Source organism: Corvus hawaiiensis, chromosome 3 (assembly GCF_020740725.1).
Source record: "Corvus hawaiiensis isolate bCorHaw1 chromosome 3, bCorHaw1.pri.cur, whole genome shotgun sequence".
Lineage (NCBI taxonomy): Eukaryota > Metazoa > Chordata > Aves > Passeriformes > Corvidae > Corvus > Corvus hawaiiensis.
Window position 1 is genome coordinate 38,439,820 of NC_063215.1, and position 20,848 is coordinate 38,460,667.

At 44.0% G+C, this 20,848-nt stretch overlaps 1 protein-coding gene across 6 annotated transcripts in view; it reads right to left on the reverse strand.

Moving 5' to 3' along the window:
• The window catches only part of BACH2 (BTB domain and CNC homolog 2), a 188,173-nt gene that overhangs the window by 18,564 nt on the left and 148,761 nt on the right, over nt 1-20,848 (reverse strand). For all 6 annotated transcript variants that reach the window (XM_048296920.1, XM_048296923.1, XM_048296917.1 and 3 more), the window contains one exon: nt 1,149-2,693. In XM_048296920.1, the coding sequence (XP_048152877.1) occupies nt 1,149-2,693 (1,545 nt within the window). The remainder of the gene's footprint in view (nt 1-1,148; nt 2,694-20,848) is intronic.

Genomic DNA, 20,848 nt, shown 5'->3' on the forward strand with positions numbered 1-20,848 from the left:
TGGCTCTGAACTGGGTGCTCTGAGAATATGAACCCCCCAAAGTTGCACTCGTTTCTCCCCACACTGAAGCACAAGCTCTCAGTGGAGTTTTTCAGCATTACTAGAGGAACCTGATATGTGATTTCACCCAGATGTTCTCTAGGTCATGCAGTTTCCTAATGAAACCCTGTGAATCAACAATAAACAGCCCAGCCACTTTCTGGGCTCCACAAAACGTCTCCTTGATTTAAGTCTGCCCTCTCACTAGTGACTTCACACAGACAGTTTATTTGGTTATGGTTAGCCAGTTATCACTGCAGCATCTTCAGCTGGCCCATCTCTAGCTTTAAAGAGGGCCCCTCTTTCTCCTGCCTCTCCTGGCAGAACGATATGGAAATTGACAGCTTGCTTTTCAGCCCCAGATCATTCTGTTGTCATTCCCTGAACAGTCCTGGAAATTAAAGGATAACTTCTCTCTGAAACCATTTGTGCCATGGCTGCTAGAGCTCACCACCAAACCAAATGTCACAGGCCGGGAACATGATCTCAAGCTGTCACATAATAGAGGCAAAACCCAGTACCTGAACATTCAACACACACACACACACACACACACACACACGGGAAGATGACTTGAATGCCATTCCCACAGCACAGGGTGGCCAGCTATGCAATTGTTTAAGTAATTTTACACCTCTGCTGGCAACATGCAGCATTGGCTCTTCGAGTAGGCTGCCCAACCCTCCGTGTCAGGAAAGGCACAGCTTGAGGTTGCTCCAACACACCCGCAGCAATAACGAGTGGAGCAGGAACCACCTCAGCAAATTAAGAATAAGGAGCAGTGCTTTGTGCCACGAAAGTAGGTGAGGGAGGGAGGAAGACAGAACATTGCTTGGAGACTTCTAAGCACATCAATGCACTCTCATCATTCAGCAGTTTGCTATTTTCCCATACCCAAATTTTTACAAGTGCAGAACATCTCAGAGGTCAAGCAGACCTATAAGTCAACCATGTGCACTCAGCTGATGAGGGAACAACCAGAAGTTACTCTTTGCCTTTATAAACAAACAAAGAAAGTGCTGGGAAAATGCAAAGTCATTTGAGAGAATCAAGGAGTGATTAATTGGGTCATAACAACTGTGATATATGTACTTATCTTAAATCCCTACCTCATGCCCTCTGTCTTGCACAGGACATGATTCACTGTCTGCTTCTGAGAATGACCCAGACTCATCGCTGGAGTTTGTTCCATAGGATGGCTCACATTTAATCTGGGCTCGGACTGGGTTGTACAATCCATCCCCCACCACGCCGGGCTCCTGGTGCTCGGGCGCCAGGAATCGAGGGCCTTGGGAACAAGGGGAAGAGGAGAGCTCACAAAGACGCAGACTGCAGGGAGAGCCGCCGCTGCCATCCTCTGCGTACGAGTATGAAGAGCATGAGCTGGAGGTCCTGGTTCTGGTTTCCAGAGGAGGAGAGCGAGGGCAAACTTTAATTGGCACTGGACAGCTGGTGTTCGGCCGCATCCTTCCCGGCAAGTGATCAGCTGTCAGACCGCTGTGCGAATAGGTCTGAGAGCTGGGGAGAGACTGGCTGCCACCAGCCCACAGACCCTTTGGCACAGTCTCAGTGAGGTCTTTGTCCAAGCTGCTCACACCAGAATATGAATGCACTGAAGTGTTTACTTGGTCACAAGCATTTGAAGAGAATATAACACTCCTCCTGTCCAGTTCCCCTTCTTGCTTACAGAGAGTTTCAAAGCCGGGCCCCCTGAGTGGTGATCCCACTGTGAAGCTGGAAGCATCCTTCTGCATGGCATGGGACTGTCCATAGTTCCCTGTGAAAGGGACATAATCAGTTTTGTGGTCACCCTGAGTTGTCCCTTTTTCAAAAGGGCATGCTGGACTCCTGCCAAAGTGCTGTTGGGAAGTGCTGGGGAAGCCAACCAAATCTATGCTTTTTGTTCTGTTGAAGAAAGACCGCAAGCAAGAAGGAGAAGACCCACTTTTTGGCCTGTCAACACAAGTGGGGCTTGGCTGTTTCCTGTCCATTTCAACATCCCCTTCTTTATCCCTGATGTCAGGTTCATCTCCAGACAGGCAAAGTGTGATGCTTTCTTCATCGTTCTCTTCATTCTGAGGCTCACTTTTTATCTGCCCCATAGCAAGTCCTGATTTGAGGCCATTTCCAGAGCTCTCTTCGCTGAATGTGCTTGCAAAACCTGAGGTACTGATGTGTGATGTGTTGTAGACATTCTTGGTACAAGCAAGCTGGTATTTCTTGTATCTGGGGTACCGTGTTACTGCATCTTTATCCAAATTGTCCTTGCTATCTCTCAGCATGTCAGAGTCAGGCAGCATCCCTTCGCCTTTTTCTGCTCCAGCAACAGTGGTTTCAAAATTGAAGGGCTCTTGGTGCATCCTCTCCCTTGGGCAAGATATTTTTGACGTCTCCGATTCCATCGTCTCCTCCTCGTCTCCATCGGAGTTCTCCTCATCGTGCATGCGCTGACAGGTGGTATCTTTCTTGCACAGAAACAGGCCATCTTCGTTGTTCAGCAGTTGTGTCTGAAGGAAGCTGAAGCAGGAGTCCTCCAGGTTGTGCATGCGCAGGAATTCAGCGCAGTGGATGACCTCCTGGATGTTTTCTCTGCTGAGTAACAGCTTAGCAGTGTAGGCGAACTGTAACAATGGACCAAATCCCCTGACAGTGACCTGCAAAAAGAGAGAGGGAAATTGCCAGCATTACCATCAGCTCTTGCTATCATCCCAAGTCCTTCATCATGTGGTTAGATAAACTAACAGATCTGGCATTCAGAAATAAATGCTGCTCAACACCAGCTGTTCTTCTGTCACACCAGCAATGATGCTACATCCAGCAACTAGCACTGCTCCCTTTATGTTGCTCCTGTACATCACGGCACAGGTTGAACAGAGCACTATTTTTCCCATGTATCTTGAGGACCTATGAACTAAGTCTCTGCCCTAATAAAAGACTGACAAAACCAGCCTGGTGTGGACACTGCTAAGTCTTACGTGGATCTCATTTTAACTGTGCTACAGCACCCTACCATGAAAGCACCACTTAAATTTTGATTCTTCTGCCCTGATGGAAAATCCAATGAACAGTGGTTTCAATCTTAAGACATCACTTAAATCCAAAAAGTGTTTTGGGAAGGAAACACTTAGTCTTACAGCAAAATTCAACAGAAAGCATCTTTCTGCCTCTTTCGAAAGCAAACCATTTCCTTTTTTTCTTCTCAAATTTTTTTGCAAGCCATTGCTGAATACATAATAGGTAAGTACTGACTGCATAGCTTTCCTCCATCCCATGGAGATTATTCTCCTCATACTGTTCCTGATTTTAGTGAGCCTGAGGTACAGCTAACAGAAAATAAATTAATATTTATAGTTCAAATGATAGAAATTATGCTGAGTCCCACCTCAGTACTTAATTTTCCACCGTTTTCTTTGTAGAAAGAGTAAAAACTATTTCCAGGAGAGTGATCTCCAGTCAGCTGTTCCAGGTCTGAGTTATGCACTGCTACTCATCTTGTTTTCTTACCATACCATCTATGTTTTACATTAATATGCCATATATTTAAAAATACGCACTTTCCCCCTCTCCCCATTTTTTCAGTGGTATCTTTACATACAGCTATTAAATAAGTTGCCACATGGTAAACTAAAGATATTGTCTGTCTTTGACAAAAATGCACTGCCACTAACTTCCGTTAAAATTTTTTCTCCCAATGGGCATGAAACAAGGGGATTGGAAAAACTCTACTCTTCATAAAGCAGCAAGAGGCTGCTTCAGAACCAGAACTCAGCAACAAGGATTAAGGTTTCTGCACAAGAAAATTCAGTGGTTTGGCCACAAGGTTGAGATTTGGAAGACCACAACTCAATTTCCCATTGCACCAACCATCTACTACATGACCCTGCTAAGTCACTTCAGTGTCAATTCACTGAGATGCTTTCTTGGCTTTCTTGCAAGTAGCACTCATTTATCCGAGTTCCCTGTGCTTTGCTTACCAGAGAAAGGCCTCTAGATGGGATTCAGCATGCCAACACCTGCATGCCTGTGTGAGGTTGGGATGCACGGCCTGCAACCTCCTTCTGGATGCAGAGGTCTCTGGCAGGCATCCCCAGCTCAGTTTCTTCTTTTAAAACAAACAGGAAGAGGAAGCACTGCTGTCTCCTTTTTTTGCAAAATGGCCTAAACACTAGCAAGTAGGAGACCAGGTCCCTTCCCCGGGCTGTGGGGACTGAAACTCCCATTTCCCAGCTCCTCAGAAGGGTGTATCTGGGATGGCATGGGATACGCTCAAGGTGAGTAGCTTTTTACTATTCTTCCAATTGAATTAATGCCACCGAGCAAAGAAGCTGCTCAAGAGGCTGGTGAGCCATGAGGCCACAAATTTGCGATGGTCTAATTCATGACTAGTGTGTATCTGAGTGAATAATTTGGTTCATCTCAATGAAAAGCCTATAAATCCCTATACTGCCTCAGGAACAGTGGTGGAGTTCCCAGATTTTTATAGAAAATCCTGACTTCCAGAAACAAGCCTTTGTTATTCATAGATCTGTACTTATGATGGCGGATTATGAAGACACCACAAGTGGTGCAGATTTTGATGGGGAGAAAAATATTTTAAAACACCTCTAAAATTGCTCCCAATAGCTATTCCATCCATAACATTACTCTCTATCTGCTATTTTAAGAAGCAGTGCATTTTCATGCACATACTTACACACTTGCACGTTCCTGTTTTACAATACGCCTCTGGTACAGAACTGCCAAGATTTACAGCTGGCTATTAAACCAATCTCTGCTTTATCTGTGTTACACTTTCTGCCTATTTGTTAGATTATCAGCTCACTAAAGGCCTATCTGCATTTTATCTATGCAGCATGATTAACAAAATTGCTCGGGAACTTAATGAGCTACTCGCAGGCTGATGGTAAGATCTTCAGTGTGGGGGCTTACATATTGCTGCATATCTTGTAAGCTCGGCAGCAGCATAGGTCTGCAGGGGCTCTGGAGCACAAACCCAGCTCTCCTGGCAGTGGTGTCACTTGGCCACTAGGTGGAATGGCTGGAAAGCAAATTAAAATAATTTCCTGTGCTGGGCCAGGGTTTCACCTGCCTGCCTGCCACCCCAGCGCAGGCACTCTGCACAGCCTCGGGCTGACTCATACAACCCCACAGCAAGGCTGTCTCCCACGCTGACACAGGCTTTTGCTCCAGGTAAATCACCACGATAACAAACAGCAGCAAGGCAGCTGTTGGAGCTGCTCTGCGCTGGATGTATCGGAAGCAGAGCCTGAGACTGTGCCGTGGGCTCCCCACGATGCCCAGCAGATGCCTCACGTGAAGGACAATGAAAACACCGAGCAAATGTGTGCCTTGACTTCCTTAGGAGATATTACCCAGTGACACAACCTTCACTCTCACAATCTTCAGATCCAAAGGGAGAAAGTTTCTTTTCAAGCACCCGGCGCTTGTCATTGCCCTCAGGCAGAAATCTCTCAAGTGCCAATTCTTGAAACTGCACAAACAATAACTTTGGAAACAAACGGGTGCAAAGCTTGTTGCCAAGTGTGAAAGCCAGCGCAAGCTCTGCAGCCTGAAGCTGTCTAAATATTGATTCGGCTCCCGTGGCAGGTTCCCTGCCTCGGCCCCACCAGTTTTGGGACTGCTTGCATCTGATGTATTCTGGCAGGAAGGCTGCAATAGAGCCGCTGGAGCGTGACTATGAACACCGCACACTGGGAAAGAAAAGGCTTTGAAGCTGCATGTACTACCACCACACAGGCATTTCTCTAGGAACAGATAAGGACAGTCTTTTAAAATTATTTAATCTGACTGATGCATCCCAGTGAAAAAAGCTAGTGAAAACAAGTTGATCTACATTTGCAGAAGGAAAGAGGTAATTTCTCTGATATAACAGTCTTCATTTACATGCGACAGAAACTTTTGTTGGATGTGTAAAACCCATGCCAGCAACAATCCCAGGGGTTTTTTTCCCCTATTGAAAGTAAGATGTCCAAAAGTTGTTTGCTTTAAAACCTTATTTTCTGTCTAACTGATGTTTAAGCAGGCAGGTCAGTTTGTGAGAGCCTCCACTGGGCACCCTGTCCAAGCTCATATGCCAAGTCACTGTCTTTCAATCCTTTACCTTATTCCAATTTCTACCCATCTCTATTGTCTAAATGGAATTGACTGGCTACTAGAAAACTGGGCAGAGAAAACGTAAAGCATACATATAAAACAATGCCCACACAGAGAGAAAAGCAAAGCAAAGATCACAGCTTCTTGGAGGTATGATTTCTTTCCCTTATATTTCAAGGCAGGGTAGGAGAGGACTTCTTCTGTGTTCTTGGAGCATGCCAAACAGTCCACCAAGACTAAGCATAAAGCACTTTATTTGTCTTGCTTCTGTCCCCAGCTGGTCTTGTAGGCATTAAAACCCGTCTAGTGCACAGAGAGCACGGGTACTGCAGCCCTACCTAAGGAACCTGGCACACCTCCTTGCTCTACAGCAATCCGAGACCAAGTCCATGTGCAGCTTCTGCCTCTGCTATGCTGCCATAGGTACACCGTGCTCAGTGTGCAGTAGGGAGGTCTGTGTCAATTCAGCTTTGTGGTGATAACAAGCCTGACCACTGCTAAGGTGAGAGAAAACAACTCCTGCCCTTTATCTCCTTGTCTTTCAGACTGAGCTAGCTGAGCTGGGGGATTTGTGTTTTGTATGGCCATGCCCTTGTGAGTTTGTGATATTGAGGAACAGGCTGGAAACAATGCAATGATATGATCACCATCAAGAGATGTTAATCAGCATTAGCCATATTGAATTTACCAGCAAAATACAGACAGCAGCCCTGCAGAAAATAAGCACGCAAAGTCTATTTTAGTTCAGTTCGACATTGCTTTTCTCCTTACAGACTCCCGGGGAGTGCAATGCTCTGGTTAGTCCTAATTGATTTAAGTGACCAGACTTCCACTACTTCCTTTGGGAGATCATTGCCAGACTCTACTTAAAACCTCCTTGTGAGGAAATATTTCCCTTATTTTCCTCCATCATCTCTCATTATATTTCCTTGATGCATTCCGGGTAATGTTTTTTCCTTTTGGAGAAATAGTTGTATTGTTTTTAGACTCTCTGCCTTCCCTTTTTGGTTGGTCATTACCGAAAAACTGGCTAATTCAAGGAAAAGAATATTGATCACTGTCGGATGGGAGAATAAGAAGCTGAGAAGACAGTCAGAAATAAATGCTAGTAAAGGAGGCAGCATTACAGATGCAAACAGAGCATGTTTAGCAAAGCATTCTTCTAGTTCTGTACTATTCTAAAATTAGGAGGAGGGTTAGCTCGCTTCCACATTGGGAACAGCATCTTTTTGTAAGGGACTTCTAGGTCAGAAATTCTATTTTAAATGTAGCTGTACACACACAGGCACCGTGGGAGACACAGTACCGTGGGTGAACTCCCTCTGGCTCCCCACTGTATCCGTGTCCTCAGTGAGGGCTGATCAGGCATGCCATGGAGGCCTCTGTGCTGTTCTGAACACACGGGATATGGCCTCGGAGCACACGCAGAGGGCTGACATTTCTGCCAATGGGCCGGACTCACTGTGCACCGCAGAGTTCATCAGTGCACGCTCATTAGTGAGCTGCCCAGACTTCCAGATGTCTCAAAATCCCAGACAAATAGACAAAATCCTCCAATTCTGCACAGACAGTATTTCTTATGGGGGGTGGGAGGGAAGGTTATTTCCAAAGGAAACACGGATGTCTGGTAACCCTGCTTGGAATGGCATCTGTATGAAAAGCTGCATCTGGAGCAGGGAAAGTCAACCCCTGCAAAATGCCAGCAAAGTCTGACTTCAATTTAAAGAGGGGAAGAGTGACTAAGGGCAAAAAAAGATCACTGTAAACATGTAGGAATGTAAAACTTGGCAAGGCAATATCTAAAATGAAGCAAGGGAATGTTTACAGTAATCTGATGCAAACTAACATCAAGAACAGAGAAGAACTGTCTAGTTTGCTATGGGACGCTACTGGCATTTGCAGTGAGAAGAAATTAAAATGTAGGGATTTTTTTCCTGACTCTTAACCTAACAGTCAATTCAGAGCGATCTTGGAAGGCTTTCCAGGGAAGATGATGGATACTTTATGTCTGAGTAGTGCAAAGGAAAACTAACAAAGCACAACCTTGTTCTGGAGAGCTGGGCTCTGGGCTTTAATTTAGTAGACTTTTCCAGGGCTAATTTCCGTGCTAATGAGGGCACAGTGCCAATGATCTGCTAGAAAAGAGCAATAAAGTTCAACAGCAAATGTACACGCAATTGTTCCTTTCCAAATAAAGCATACGTGGGGCACATGCAAAGAACAAGCTCATTGGTGGTGGTGTGAGAGGGCAGAACCCTCTCCTCCCCTCCAGGGATATAACAAAATCTGCAGCACATTAGTTGCTAAATCCTACTGAATTGGGGGTAATTTAGGTGGTGAGACCTTCAGACCCACTGAGAATGCACAAGTCCTGACAGAGCAGCGCAGGCACACGTTATTATCTTTACACATTTGAGTAGACTTCTTAAAACTCAGTAGAAGCACTGATAGGTTTGTTGTGAAGCACTCAAGCTGCTTGTAGGTTAATGGTTTATATTTTTAGTATTTTGGTTTTCAGGTTAAATTCATCATCAGGCACCTAAGAACAGTTAGAAACCCCTCATCTCTAATTTCCAATCATGGATTCAATTAAGCCATTTTGTGGGGAAGGAAGAAAGAAAAATTGAATCAAACCTCACATGCTGAATATCAAATCTCTTAAAAAAACTGGGTAGAAACATAGCAGAAATGTAACTGTTTCTTGCAGAACTCCAAATGAATCAGTTATTCGCACACTGTTTCATAGCAGGTCTACTGTGGCACCCCCTCTACTGGCCCTTTCAGCATTGCTACTGTAGTCTAAAGGCACGTGTAGAGCCTTTTAAATCCATCTCAGCCCTGACGTTGTCTAATATGCCCAAGCATGTAGCCAACAAACTACCAACTTCTCTCTCAGCCAGCATGTTCCCAGCACTACAAGTTATATAATCAAACACATGCTAGAAAAATAAGAGATAAGATTAGTGACAGTTAACTGCTGCTATTTTTTTTCCACAGCCTGAAGAAGGTCTCTGGGATTAAATATTATCTCTAATCTTATTTGCTAAAATTAGCACACGGTGTATTCTTTTTCTTCTACAGCCAATTGCAAGTATAGCACAGGAGTTTTTTTCAGAGTGCAATCTGATAACCAAAATCAGTTGCCAAAGCTGTTATTCCATTAAGAATTAAGAGACTTCCTGGTTATTTACTTGGTTATTTTTACCTGGGATGGTGAAGCCTGGCTTTTTCCTAGCTTGGGCTTACTTGGTTTTGGAAAACTCTCTGAAAGATTTAAGTATATTACTAGGCTCAAACAGGTCAGTCACACGTGCAAAACCAACAGTGTTAAGACATCACAGTTTGTTCCTATATATGCACACAGGCAGGAATTGTTTTGAAACCCTGATCCTTTTACATAAGGTGGGAACATGCAGGATGCAGGAAAAAATCAGAAGAGATGATAAACAGCAGAGTACTTTTGTAAGGCAATGCTACATCAATATTTTACTGTATTTCCCCTCTTTGATTTAACAGCATTTAAATGTTCTCTCGCCAACAGCTAATAGATGTATTTCCTTTGTTTGCTCATAAGGCTAAAGTGAGTGATCACTCTTTAAAAATTCCACTTGGGTGAGAAGCATCAGATGCTGGTATTTGTATTATGTAAGCTTTTAAACAACAAAGGAATGTACAAGTTGCTGATAGAGAAGACCAACAAAGAGAGGACTTTGTTTTCACCCTAAAAACACTTTTAAAATTAAGTGGATACCCTGCCAGCCCTAGTTTAACATCCTGCCTCTTCTGGTAGTGCATACAAATTTAGTGCAGGAGAGTAACCTGAAGTCCAAGTGGCAGTGTGGCCTCTCTCACATGGCATCACGTTGCAGGGGTGGGAGGCCACCACACCATCACCACGCATTCCCTGGGCATGAACCAGGGGAACAGAGAAACTGGACACACAGCTTCTTTCTTTAGGAGGCCCATTACCTAATCATTAATTTCAAAAGTCCCCCTGGAAAAATTGCCATCTGCAAAGCCACACCCTGAGTGGTCTAAGGGTATCCTGGTATCTTTCCAGCACATCTTCCACAACAGCCTCTTGAGGCTGTCAGACTGAGAGCTTCAAGAAGATGCTTACCTGCCCTTAGTGGTGCTTTTACAGAATATGTCACACTGGAAGTGCTTGTCCAGCTTTCGGTTTTGTGCTTTCAAAAGATAAAACCCTATGAGTGCCCCCCTCAGCCTTCCCCCCTGAAATCCCAGCTGCTGGCCAGACAACAAATTTACACTAGAAGCCCTGATTGCCTGTGTGAGTGTAGAGGGAAACCAAGTGACTTCTCATTTTCCTCTCTCTGGCATAATGAACACGTCCAGGGGCACCACGAGCACTTCAAAGAGCCTCCTCCCTCAGCACCCAAAAGGGCTGCAGAGACCAATATCCCTTAGTGCCCACAGAGCATTCCAATGTGGCAGGTGTGACTGCAGGAGGTGAGCCGGGGAGGAAGGAGAAGTCATTCATGCTAGACTCGCCTCGAGGATGGGAAGCAATAATTGCAAACTGTGTCCAGTGCTCCGTGAGAAGTGCGTCAGCGCTGATGGCGGGGCAAGTGGCTTGGAATTGATTGCCAAGGGCAAAGATGGTGTAAACAGCCGCTGGATCGATGACCATGTTATCGGTTATGTCAGCGTTCGGCCACACGTGATTCATGGGTGGAGTGTGAGAGTTGAGGCACCCACATACTTGGGCTTGTCTGAATCAAATTCACCGTGGCAATGGCCCCAGCTTTGAAGTATTCTCAAAACCCCAAGGCCTTAAGCCTGGGGCCAATAATGTCAGAGGAACCAAAGGGGAAGAGAGAATCAGAACATATTTAAGAAATTAAAAAAATAAACTAGAGTGTAATAGAAGTAAAAATAGTCTCTGATCCAAATGCAATGCTTATTTTAATCCACAACTTCTAGTTTTATTTCCTCTCAGAGTTACTGAAGCCAAATCGAAATTCTTTCAACCTTTCAAAAGTGAGACTGGTTTCAAATCAAAGCAAAGAATTTAGTTTTGGAAATTATGACAGTATCCCTGCACATATTCAGCACCTCTGAAAATTCTGAGGGGAAAGTAATTTTCTGAATTTGCCACACCTTTCAGAAAATACACTGTTTATTGAGAAGGAAGGTAGAAATCATCAGGCACAAGCCTCAATACTTTGCTGCAGACACATCTCAGTGCAGGAAACAGCAGGCGTCTTACAAAACATCGAGGAATACACTTGGAAAACTGAAAGGTTATGGGACTGGAAGATGCAGTGCTCTTCCATAGCAGGGATGCACTGCCTGCATCACATCTGCTCTGAACACTGGTCACTGCCAGATGCACCCACTGGGGAGCCCTAGGTTTTACCATTCACAGCAGTCTTCTGAGCAGAAGGGGACATTTGCCCGCATGGCTGGTCCTCTGGGCCACAGAGAAGCTCTGCCATGAGAAGCTGGGCAGCTAAGGGAGGCAGGTCTGTGCTTCACCTCCCTCTGCCACCTCACAGCAGCACAACACCTTCAGCAAAACAGCTCTTGGACTGGAGGGGGAAACCTCTTAAACTCCTGCAAGCAAACCTCCCACATGATACCTGTCAGAGTCCTTATTTTAAAATCTCACTTAGTAACCTGTTTTGAAGTCAAATACAATTTTGTTATTTTTTCCTAACTAATTCTGTGGCTTGGGGTATGTTGTTGATGTCAGAGGATGTCTGGAACATAACAAGAACACAGAAAATTCCAAGTTATGGCCAAGAGAGTACTTGCAGGCAAGCCTAGGTGAAAAGACTTTGGGAGAAGAACTTGGAGGCTGCTAAGGTGAGACTCTGGGTGAAGGTGTTAAAAAGAAAATTAGAGATGAGGATGTTTCAAACAACCGTTTCTCTAAAGGGACAACATAGCCACAACATTACTCAATCAACAAAGAGCATGTAAAGAAGTGGCACTAATTAGCAGTTTAAACACTCACTCATGAACTGGAAGATACAGAAAAGGGAGACATGGCTGTGATATCTGGCTGTTTCAAATACTTTTGTTTTTTCCAGTGCTACATGCATCTTAAGAAACCTAGAACACAGTAACAAAGGATGACACAAGAAGGTGGCTCAGCAGAAATGCTGCCTTCTCTCCCTGGGTGCCTGTGCAAGCCATGCTGAAACCAGTGGGGAAGAAACAAGCAGAAATGAACAGATTTTAACTGAAAAGAATCATCAGAATTAAAGTACAACTCTAATTTAAAATTAAAATTAGTTCCACATTTTTGCAAAAGGAAAATTAAACTGACCTCAAGATTAAAAAAGAAAAAAAAAAAAAAAAAAGAGAAAGTGTTAGCAGTAAGGAGGGGTGAGGAAGGAGTGGGAAAGCTTTCACAGAATATAAATTGTGAGAGAAGAGTCTGTGAAAGATCTGTTTAGGTGCATATCATGAGCCAAAGGGGTAGAAAAAGAGAAAACAAAAGCAGTTTAAGAACTTTTAGAATGAGGAAAGAATCTCTAAAAGCCTCCAAATTACATTAGGAAATATCAAAATAGGCAGAAAATGAAGATGCATGTAGAAATTTGCTAATTCAGAAGGTGCTTAGAGGAGTGGCTCAGAGTTTCTGAAGCTGTAATTAATACACAAGTAAACACAACAACACTGAAAAATTACCAAGATTTGTAAACTTACCAATACTCCTCTTTCCCAGGCATAGCAGAATGTATTTATTTATGCACACGAACTATGTAATAGTGTATTAAATACACAGTGCATTAAATACACTGTAATTACTTTATAAAAACAAGGAGTACTTCACAGCAAGCCACCTCACTACAAGCCCTACTATTATACTCCATGCAGTGTAGGAGAGGAAGAAGCACGCTCTGTCAGATATGATTTAAAAAACCACAAGGCTGCACTCTGAGGAAGAGCACTAAATCAGAAGACAAAGGAGCTAGAGGAGAAGCAGGCTCAGGAGACCGGGCTGGGTAACATCCGAAGCAGCTCGCGGATGCTCTGCCATGGTTTCCACGGGGCTGACAACACCCGTGCTTCTGGCACTGCCTGTCACCATGTGCTGGCATGGCACAGCAGATAAAATCACTGGCATCCTTACACTGGGGCAGCAGACAGTGCTGCCCAGCAAATACCATAATGCTTCAAATCCAGAGATGCTCTTGCTGGGCTGTGGATGGAAATGAATGTAAAAGGCTTTACTATTGCAATTCATGAGGTAACCAAGCAATTACAACTATTAACTGGTAGGCTGAAACCCTGTAAAAGTGACCCAGCTTCCTACAAGCACCTGATTTTTTAAAACCCTGCCAAATTCTGCATTCGTTCCAGTTTTCCTTCTCCTGCCCTGCCTTGCCATTTAATTTCCGGTATTCAGATGTGCAATTTTTCTGCCATCACCTTGTTTTTGTTCTTGCATGGCTACAACAGATCTGAGGATTATGGTGGCTTTTGTTCCACTGCTTGGTGTTCACATTTCATCAATGACATCTGCTCAGCTCAGCAATGCAGGTTTGCAAGGAGAACCAGCCACTGCTGAGCTGGCAAAGTTGGTCCCCTCCCATCCTCCACAAGGAGCAGTTAACTCTTCTCTCAGTGGCCCCAAAGGTTAACTAGGCTCTGTAAATCCCACCAGAAAAAATCATAGGCATTTGCCTTTTTGCTGAGATTTCATGTCTGCTATGAGCAAAAGGTAAATGGCTCTTTTAGTCCCTAAAGAGTGCAGGCTTAGCAGGAGTGACCCATAGTAAAGAGGTCAAAGGCAGGGAAAGATGGGAAGGTTGGGCAACAGCATCCCAGTGCAGCCACAACCTTGTGTCCAGCTCTAGGCTGTTCCTAAGGACAGGACTTTCCCCTTTCTGCTTCATACATGATATTTTTAAGATCTACCCAGAAACCGAGGGGTAGAAAATGCCATCTACCCTAGAAGCCCCAGAAAGACTCTTCACACAGAAAAATTATGGCATTTCCAGCATGACTTCCTCAGAGGGTGGAAGGTGGGACTTTACAGCTATTTGTGCGTGTGTGTGTGTGACTACATATGCTCACGTGCACCCACGCATGCTAGTGTGAGAAAGAGACTAGATAACGTGAATGTGTGTGAAAGGGATTGAATTAGCCCCATCTGCTCTGAAAAGATCGTTTTTTCCTTGGATTTCTATTACCATCGTATCATTGCCACACTGGAGTGATTCTAAAAGGCTACAGCTCTGGCAGCCAGCATCATTACAGCTGCTCAGATTATTAACAGCATAAATAAACTCTCAGAGACACTACTAAGAAAATATTAACTACAATTATCACTGTCTGATAAAATAATGAACAGCAAAGTGTTACTCTGCTGCCTCAGTCACCAGCGTGTATTTATGTGTGCTGTGAGCAACAAAAACCAGTTTATGTGCATACTGAAGCACTCTGGAATTGGTTCTTGCTATTTTATTTTATTTTACTTGTATTTTTCTAAAGATCAAGCAGCACAGGCTGAAGCTCTGTATTTGCAGGATTCGGTGTACCCCGCCTCCTTTCCCGCTGTATATAATCCCATTAATTCCAAGTGAACAGAAAGCCATGCCTGTAGCCATGCACACGTCTGTTGGAGGAGGGACATGGGCAGCGTGCAAGCTACCAGCAGCAACTCTAAAACCTCTTGATGGATTTTTACTCTTGGGCCTCGCCCTTTTTTTCCCTAGATGAGGAGCAAGGGCCCACACGATGTCAATGCTGTGTTTGGTGCATAGATACTCCTCACCTTCATCTTTTCCACTGGCCTGCACCACTTTGGCTTTGTGAGCTTGTTTTTCCTCCCATTCCTCAGTAATACTCTTGAGTCCTGTTCTTTCTTGAGTGCACTGGGGAGATTTGGCTTGGTTTCTAATTAATAGAAATTATTAATTCCCTGCAAGCACTGGGGAAAAAAGTTTTTAATCACATAGAGAGAAGGGCATGGGAGCAGGAGCCTCTTGCCCCATGTCCCCAGGCTGGCCTCCAGCCCCAGCGCCCAAGCAACACCCTCCTTAGCAGTCATCTCATCTTCTTCACTGTCTGTTGTTTGTTGGAGCTCACCAAAAAGAGGAGAAAGAAGCTACTTGGTCCTGAAACCAGTCACTGTGGGGCAGACAGGGTGCTGAAGCTCCAGCCTGGGCAGATGGTTCTCATGGCCCCAGGGCAGGAGAGGCTGCCCTCCTCTGAGTGGGATCCTGTGGGTCAGTGACCACCCTGCCCTCCGACAGCTTCCATGTCTTCCCAGGAAGGAAGGGTGATGGTGGCAGGGTGACACAGGAATAACAGGCATGTTACTGAGCTGAACATGCACACTGGGACCTTTCGGCCTGAGCATGTGAGGCCAGGCCAGGGTGAGAGCTTCTGTCAGACTCCTGGGAAAAGAGCCACATCCCTGCCTGGTGTGAAGGAAAATTAGGAAGATGATGGAGAGGGCAGCTGCAACTAAATACAGCTGGAAAGGAAGGCAAAACCGCTATGCTGGGTGAGAGAAAAGGGAAGGGGGAATTTTCTAAAACAGCTTCCCTCAATCTAAGACAAAAAAATCATGCACTGTACCTTTAGTGTTTTTATCCCACTGCCCTTTTTAATAATTTCTGCAGCATCTCACACTCCTTGCCTGCTCTCTTTTTCTCCTCTGCAAGCCTTTTGTTCCACCAACCCCCACTCCAGTGCTTACTGCCAGCTTCCAGCAGCCGCGGCGGGACCACCTTTTCATTTGTGCACCCCGGCGCTTTCCCTGCCTGCATTGCCACGATAGTGACAGATGAAGAAAAGTGGGGTGCAGAGGCAGGAGGAAACATCATCTTCGAGTGTCTCTCTGCCAGCTGTGAGGGAAGGACAGCAAGGAGGAGGTGGCCTTCTCCCTTCATAGAAATCACTGTGAGAATGAACCTTTGCTCCTGGGAGGGGAAGAGTCGAGCCACAGCCCTCCTCACTGTTTTCCCTCCAGCATCCTCCCTCTCTTCCTTCTCAGCAATCGGCCTCTTCTGGCCACTAAAGCAGGTTAGCTGTGGCTTGCCCTGAATAAGTGACCTACATTAATTTTTCCTCTGTAATTAAAGTAGTCTTCTGTGAAACAATTTATAAGAACTCTGGGAAAGAAAACAGTGTATTGTTCCATACACATTTTCAAAGACAAATTTGTTCTCTTCAAATGAACTTTGTCCCCCAAAAAGCCTCTATGGAAGGTAAAACACAGAGAATGGTAAAGGATTCGCTGAAGAAGAACTGAAGTTCATTTTAAATCAGTGTACCATGTACAAATGCTGTCTTACAAATAGGATTATTTAACTTAAACCTTAGATCTGTCAAGTTCCATTACTTCAAATGGAGCCTGTCATTTCTTGACTTCATTATAAATCAGGATTATATTACAATTTATGTTAGGTAAAGTCTCTGCTTCCATAGGAGACGGTGAAAAAAAAAAAAATTACACAGCAGTCAGTAAATAGAGCAAAGTCACTGCACTGTTCTTGAAAGGCAAAAAGTCATCTTGCTAAATGAGGGTCCGAGCTGTCCTGTACGAAGACTGTTCCTAATAAATAAAAGACCTCTGGGAAAAGTGCTGAGCATACGCTGGATCTATTTTCAGCTTGCATCAGCAGCTGCTGCCCCTGGGATCGCATCCTTGCTCATACCCTACACCATATGTAATCACTCCAGTGCTGCAACCAGTAAGATAATGAAAGAGCATGGCATAAATCTATACTTGAGTGGAATGCTAAATGAGAAAAATAATACAAAAAAGGGGGAAATAAACCACATTTTCAAGTCATTAGGAAGAAAGACTTTGACATATGAAGTGTTGCAACCATTAATAGCACTTATCATATAGAGTGGAGACAAAGAGACAAATTAATCAAACTGACAGAACTGGGACATTTTATGCTAATGCAGGCTCCTGGGTTTTCGTTTGTATTCCTCTGTGTCTGGAAAACTGATACCATTACAGGGCAGGAAATTGCATGAATAACATGCAACAGATCATAAAAATTCGCACACCAAGTGCAGAAACACTGCCAAAAGCACTGTAAAAACAAGGCTAGAGACCTCAACAGAGGAGCTCCCAACAGCTAATGAATGCAAATAAGTATAGGAATATTTCCCATCCATGCATAACAATGAGACATAGGCTGTGACTCCAGAGTCTCCAATAGTGTAGGTAAAATAAATCCTGGAGAGCAAACATGCAGATAGCTGGGGGGAACTGTTGGCCAAGCCAGGGTCTGAATGTGTTTGCAGTATTGCAGCCAGCAGTTTAAAGCCACCAGGGAACTGGCACAGCCAAGTGTCGCCTCCGTCTGAAAGTACTGCTATGTTAGATTTAATTTACTGTTTCAGGTACAAGAGAGAGGGAAGGAGGATGTAAGAGGAAATAAAACAGAGTCACAAAACAGCACATAATCACACAAACCAAAAATCCCCCTGCCCCTGTGCAAATGCACTGCACACTGTAAAACCCTCACAAATAAAGACATTTAAAACATTAGTTTAGGAAATACAGAATGTGCTTGCTGTCCAAAGCCACAGCCATGTTGTAAGAGGCAGGAAATAGAAAGAACTACAGGAATGCTGGGCAGGGCATGGTGTAATGCAGGATCTTGCCAAGCTTCCTTCATTTGCTGTAGAGGCTTCCCAGGGACCTTTAAAAACCCCTGGCAAAGCAGAGCACTGCTGAAGTGCAGAGAACTCCTCAGCCATATAAACTCCAAAGGACAAATGCTTTCACTTGATGGGCAACCATGGCATTTCTCATGGCTGTTCTCTAAAAAACTGATGTTTCCCCCTTGTACGGTAGCTACCGCACAAACCTAAAGCAAGGAACAACTCTGGGGGGTAAAAGGAGTAAAGCTGATACCTTTTGGAGCTGAGTCATTTCCAGCACTGCTTTCACCTTCCCCAGAATAGAATGATATGCAGCTGACAGGATTGAGCAAGAGCATTTATGTGCCAGTACTATGTGCATAAAGAGGGTGTGGAAATGCCAGCCTGTCCAGGGGTTGCTGCTTTCCCAAGTCCTTCCCACATTTGGTGCTGGAGAACCCCATGTTCAGAGGTGGCAGGGTAGCAGCTGGTTCACCTCAGCAGGGATGGGCATGGGGAGCACACAATACAGAGCCCAGCTCTCCATCACTCTCCAGCAGATCATTGTGGTGGATTTACAGAGTTTTAGCCATGTGAACAGGTTTATCCTCAAAACTCCTTCTGTTCCTTTGGTCACTACTAGAGCCCCAACAGGGTACTCAGCATTGTACCAAAAAAAGGGCACGCACACACCAAAGCAAGCTAGTCCAAAAGCTCCCTGAGGACAATGACAGAGTGACCTTTGTTTTAGCAGGAGAAATCAGAAACAGGCATTCATCTTGTAAATACACACCCATCTGACAGATGGACAAGGGCTGCAATCTGCAAATGGAATTACTTTCTCCCTTAAATGTAAAAAAAAAATGATAGCACAGACAACTAATTACAGAAAGGCCTCATGAAAACCTTGGCTTTAAGAAAACAGTAGCATTGGAAGGAAAACAGTTTGGTCAAATTGTTATAACCATTTATATTTCTTCTGCTTTTTACAATAGCAAAGACACCTTTGAAGTCTCCTGAGGACATATATGACACTGACCTTTTCTTTTCTTTTACCCATAATCAGAGCAGTTTGGGAAAAGAAAAGCCTAGATATGAGTAAAACATCCATTCCTGAAAGAGAATATTTAGAGAGGTCTTTATTACCACCTTATCATTCAACCAAGGGGTTGAAAGCACAGTGACAAGAAACAACCATAAATTCTCACAGCCTTTTAGCTAAGCAATTCCTCTGCAGAAAAGCAGTTCTAAAATCAAACTGTAACTTGGTCCAGTAATTCAGATTAAAACCATATCTGAGAACTAAGATGAGTGCAAGAGCAGATGATGCAAACAGTCTGGTTCTCCAAGGCTGGGATTGACTTGAAACCCCCTGAAGAGCAGTTTATGTGTGCAATGCCTGTCTGCCCTACAGAGATGCTTGCAGAGGTCCAGTGCAGCTCCTGCTAGGATCACCATACCTGAATAACACCAGATAAAGACAAAGGCCAGAAACACGATCAAACGTTTGTCTTTAACGATTTACCTGCATAGGCCCTCTCAACTGAGTTTTCCAATTGGATAGTTCATGCATAATAGTGAAATAAAACCTGAATAAAAGGGAATAAAAGGGAAGGATTAGGCTCACATTTGAAAAGGAAGCAAAACTAAACCAAGTCTGAGGTAGCCCTTACTGGGTGGTCTTCTCAGTCCTCCAACTGCAAGATACATTGAAGACAAGGAAAGAAGTAAAGGAGCTAGTGATTTAAAGGCTTCTGCCACTACTGAAAGCAATTCTTTCTGCTTTTTGAATGCTATGATGACTTTGTAAATGTGAACAAGTTTCTTTGTAGAATGCCCAGTGCTTATATATGTCAGGGACATCTCTTCATTCTTCACTTCCTTGGACAATGGTATAGATATTATGTGACCTCAATGGCTACTGCTTATATAAATGGAGCAAAAATGACAAGGGTAGATGGCTCTTACAAAAGTCAGGCAACTCTCCATTTTTTGTGCCTTGCATTTGACAAATCAATTCTGACATTTAAAACATACCCATTAAAACGTGGTTTGATGTGTTCAGTCTCCTGAAAACTAGCAAATTCAAGGAATAGACAGAAACTGCTTGATTTGGCTTTATGTCCAAATAAAAGTGCCATATGCAGAAAGCCATCCATGGTACAACAAGAAAATCTGCAGTCAGACAAAAATAAGGTTAAAAGATAGTTGAATTCAACAGGCAGATGGAATGGCTGCAGACCTATCTACCTCAAGTCCAGCTTCCCCTTCCAGAAACAGAAATGAGCACTAGTCCTCTACGGAGATCAGACGGGAAGTTGTCAGGTTTTGTGTCTCCACAGCTTTTTCCTGTCTTGAAAGGTTACTGGCTCCAACATCATCCTTTGAAGGAAACAGGAAACAACTCAAACCTTTTCTGTTTTTACTTGACCAGGAATCCTCTGACAGGCAAATTTTCTCTGAAGGCTGCCTGTGTATCTGGGGAGAGAGGTGGCTAGGCATGCTGTGTGGTCAGAGATGGAAAGATTTTTGCTTTCAGAGTTGTTTAAGACTTGTTTCTTACTAGCTGCAGGCCCTTGAAACAGAGAACCACAGGTCTGAATTTCAAAGGTAAGTGAAAACCCAAGACACTTCTCAGATGCAAAAGTTTTCTTTACACAGTCAGAAATGTACTCTCAGCCTCCTAGATGACAGTCTCACAAAAATCCAGGACCACTTCATCAAAAGTATTTTTTCCAGAAACTAAGAACTGTACTGGTAAAGTTTGCACGGACAATCCCTTTTTCTTTTTATCTGCTTTCTACACCTTGAAACATCAACACAAACTGCATTCCCATCCATTCTGGAAACATAAAGTAAGAGGTATATGCAGAGATGAGGAAATTTGGTCCTATCACAATTCAAAGCAAGCAAATTTCAAGCAGAGTATTACCATGTGTTTGAAGTACAATACAATGGATGCCCACATGTCTTCGAACTATTATCCCTGTTCAGGTCCCTTTCTGGGCCAATTCATTTATTTAGATGGTCTCCTTTCTCTTTTACTACCCTCATAAACCCACCTCAGCCCTGGCTTTGGGAAGCACATCTAACACTGCAGGAACAG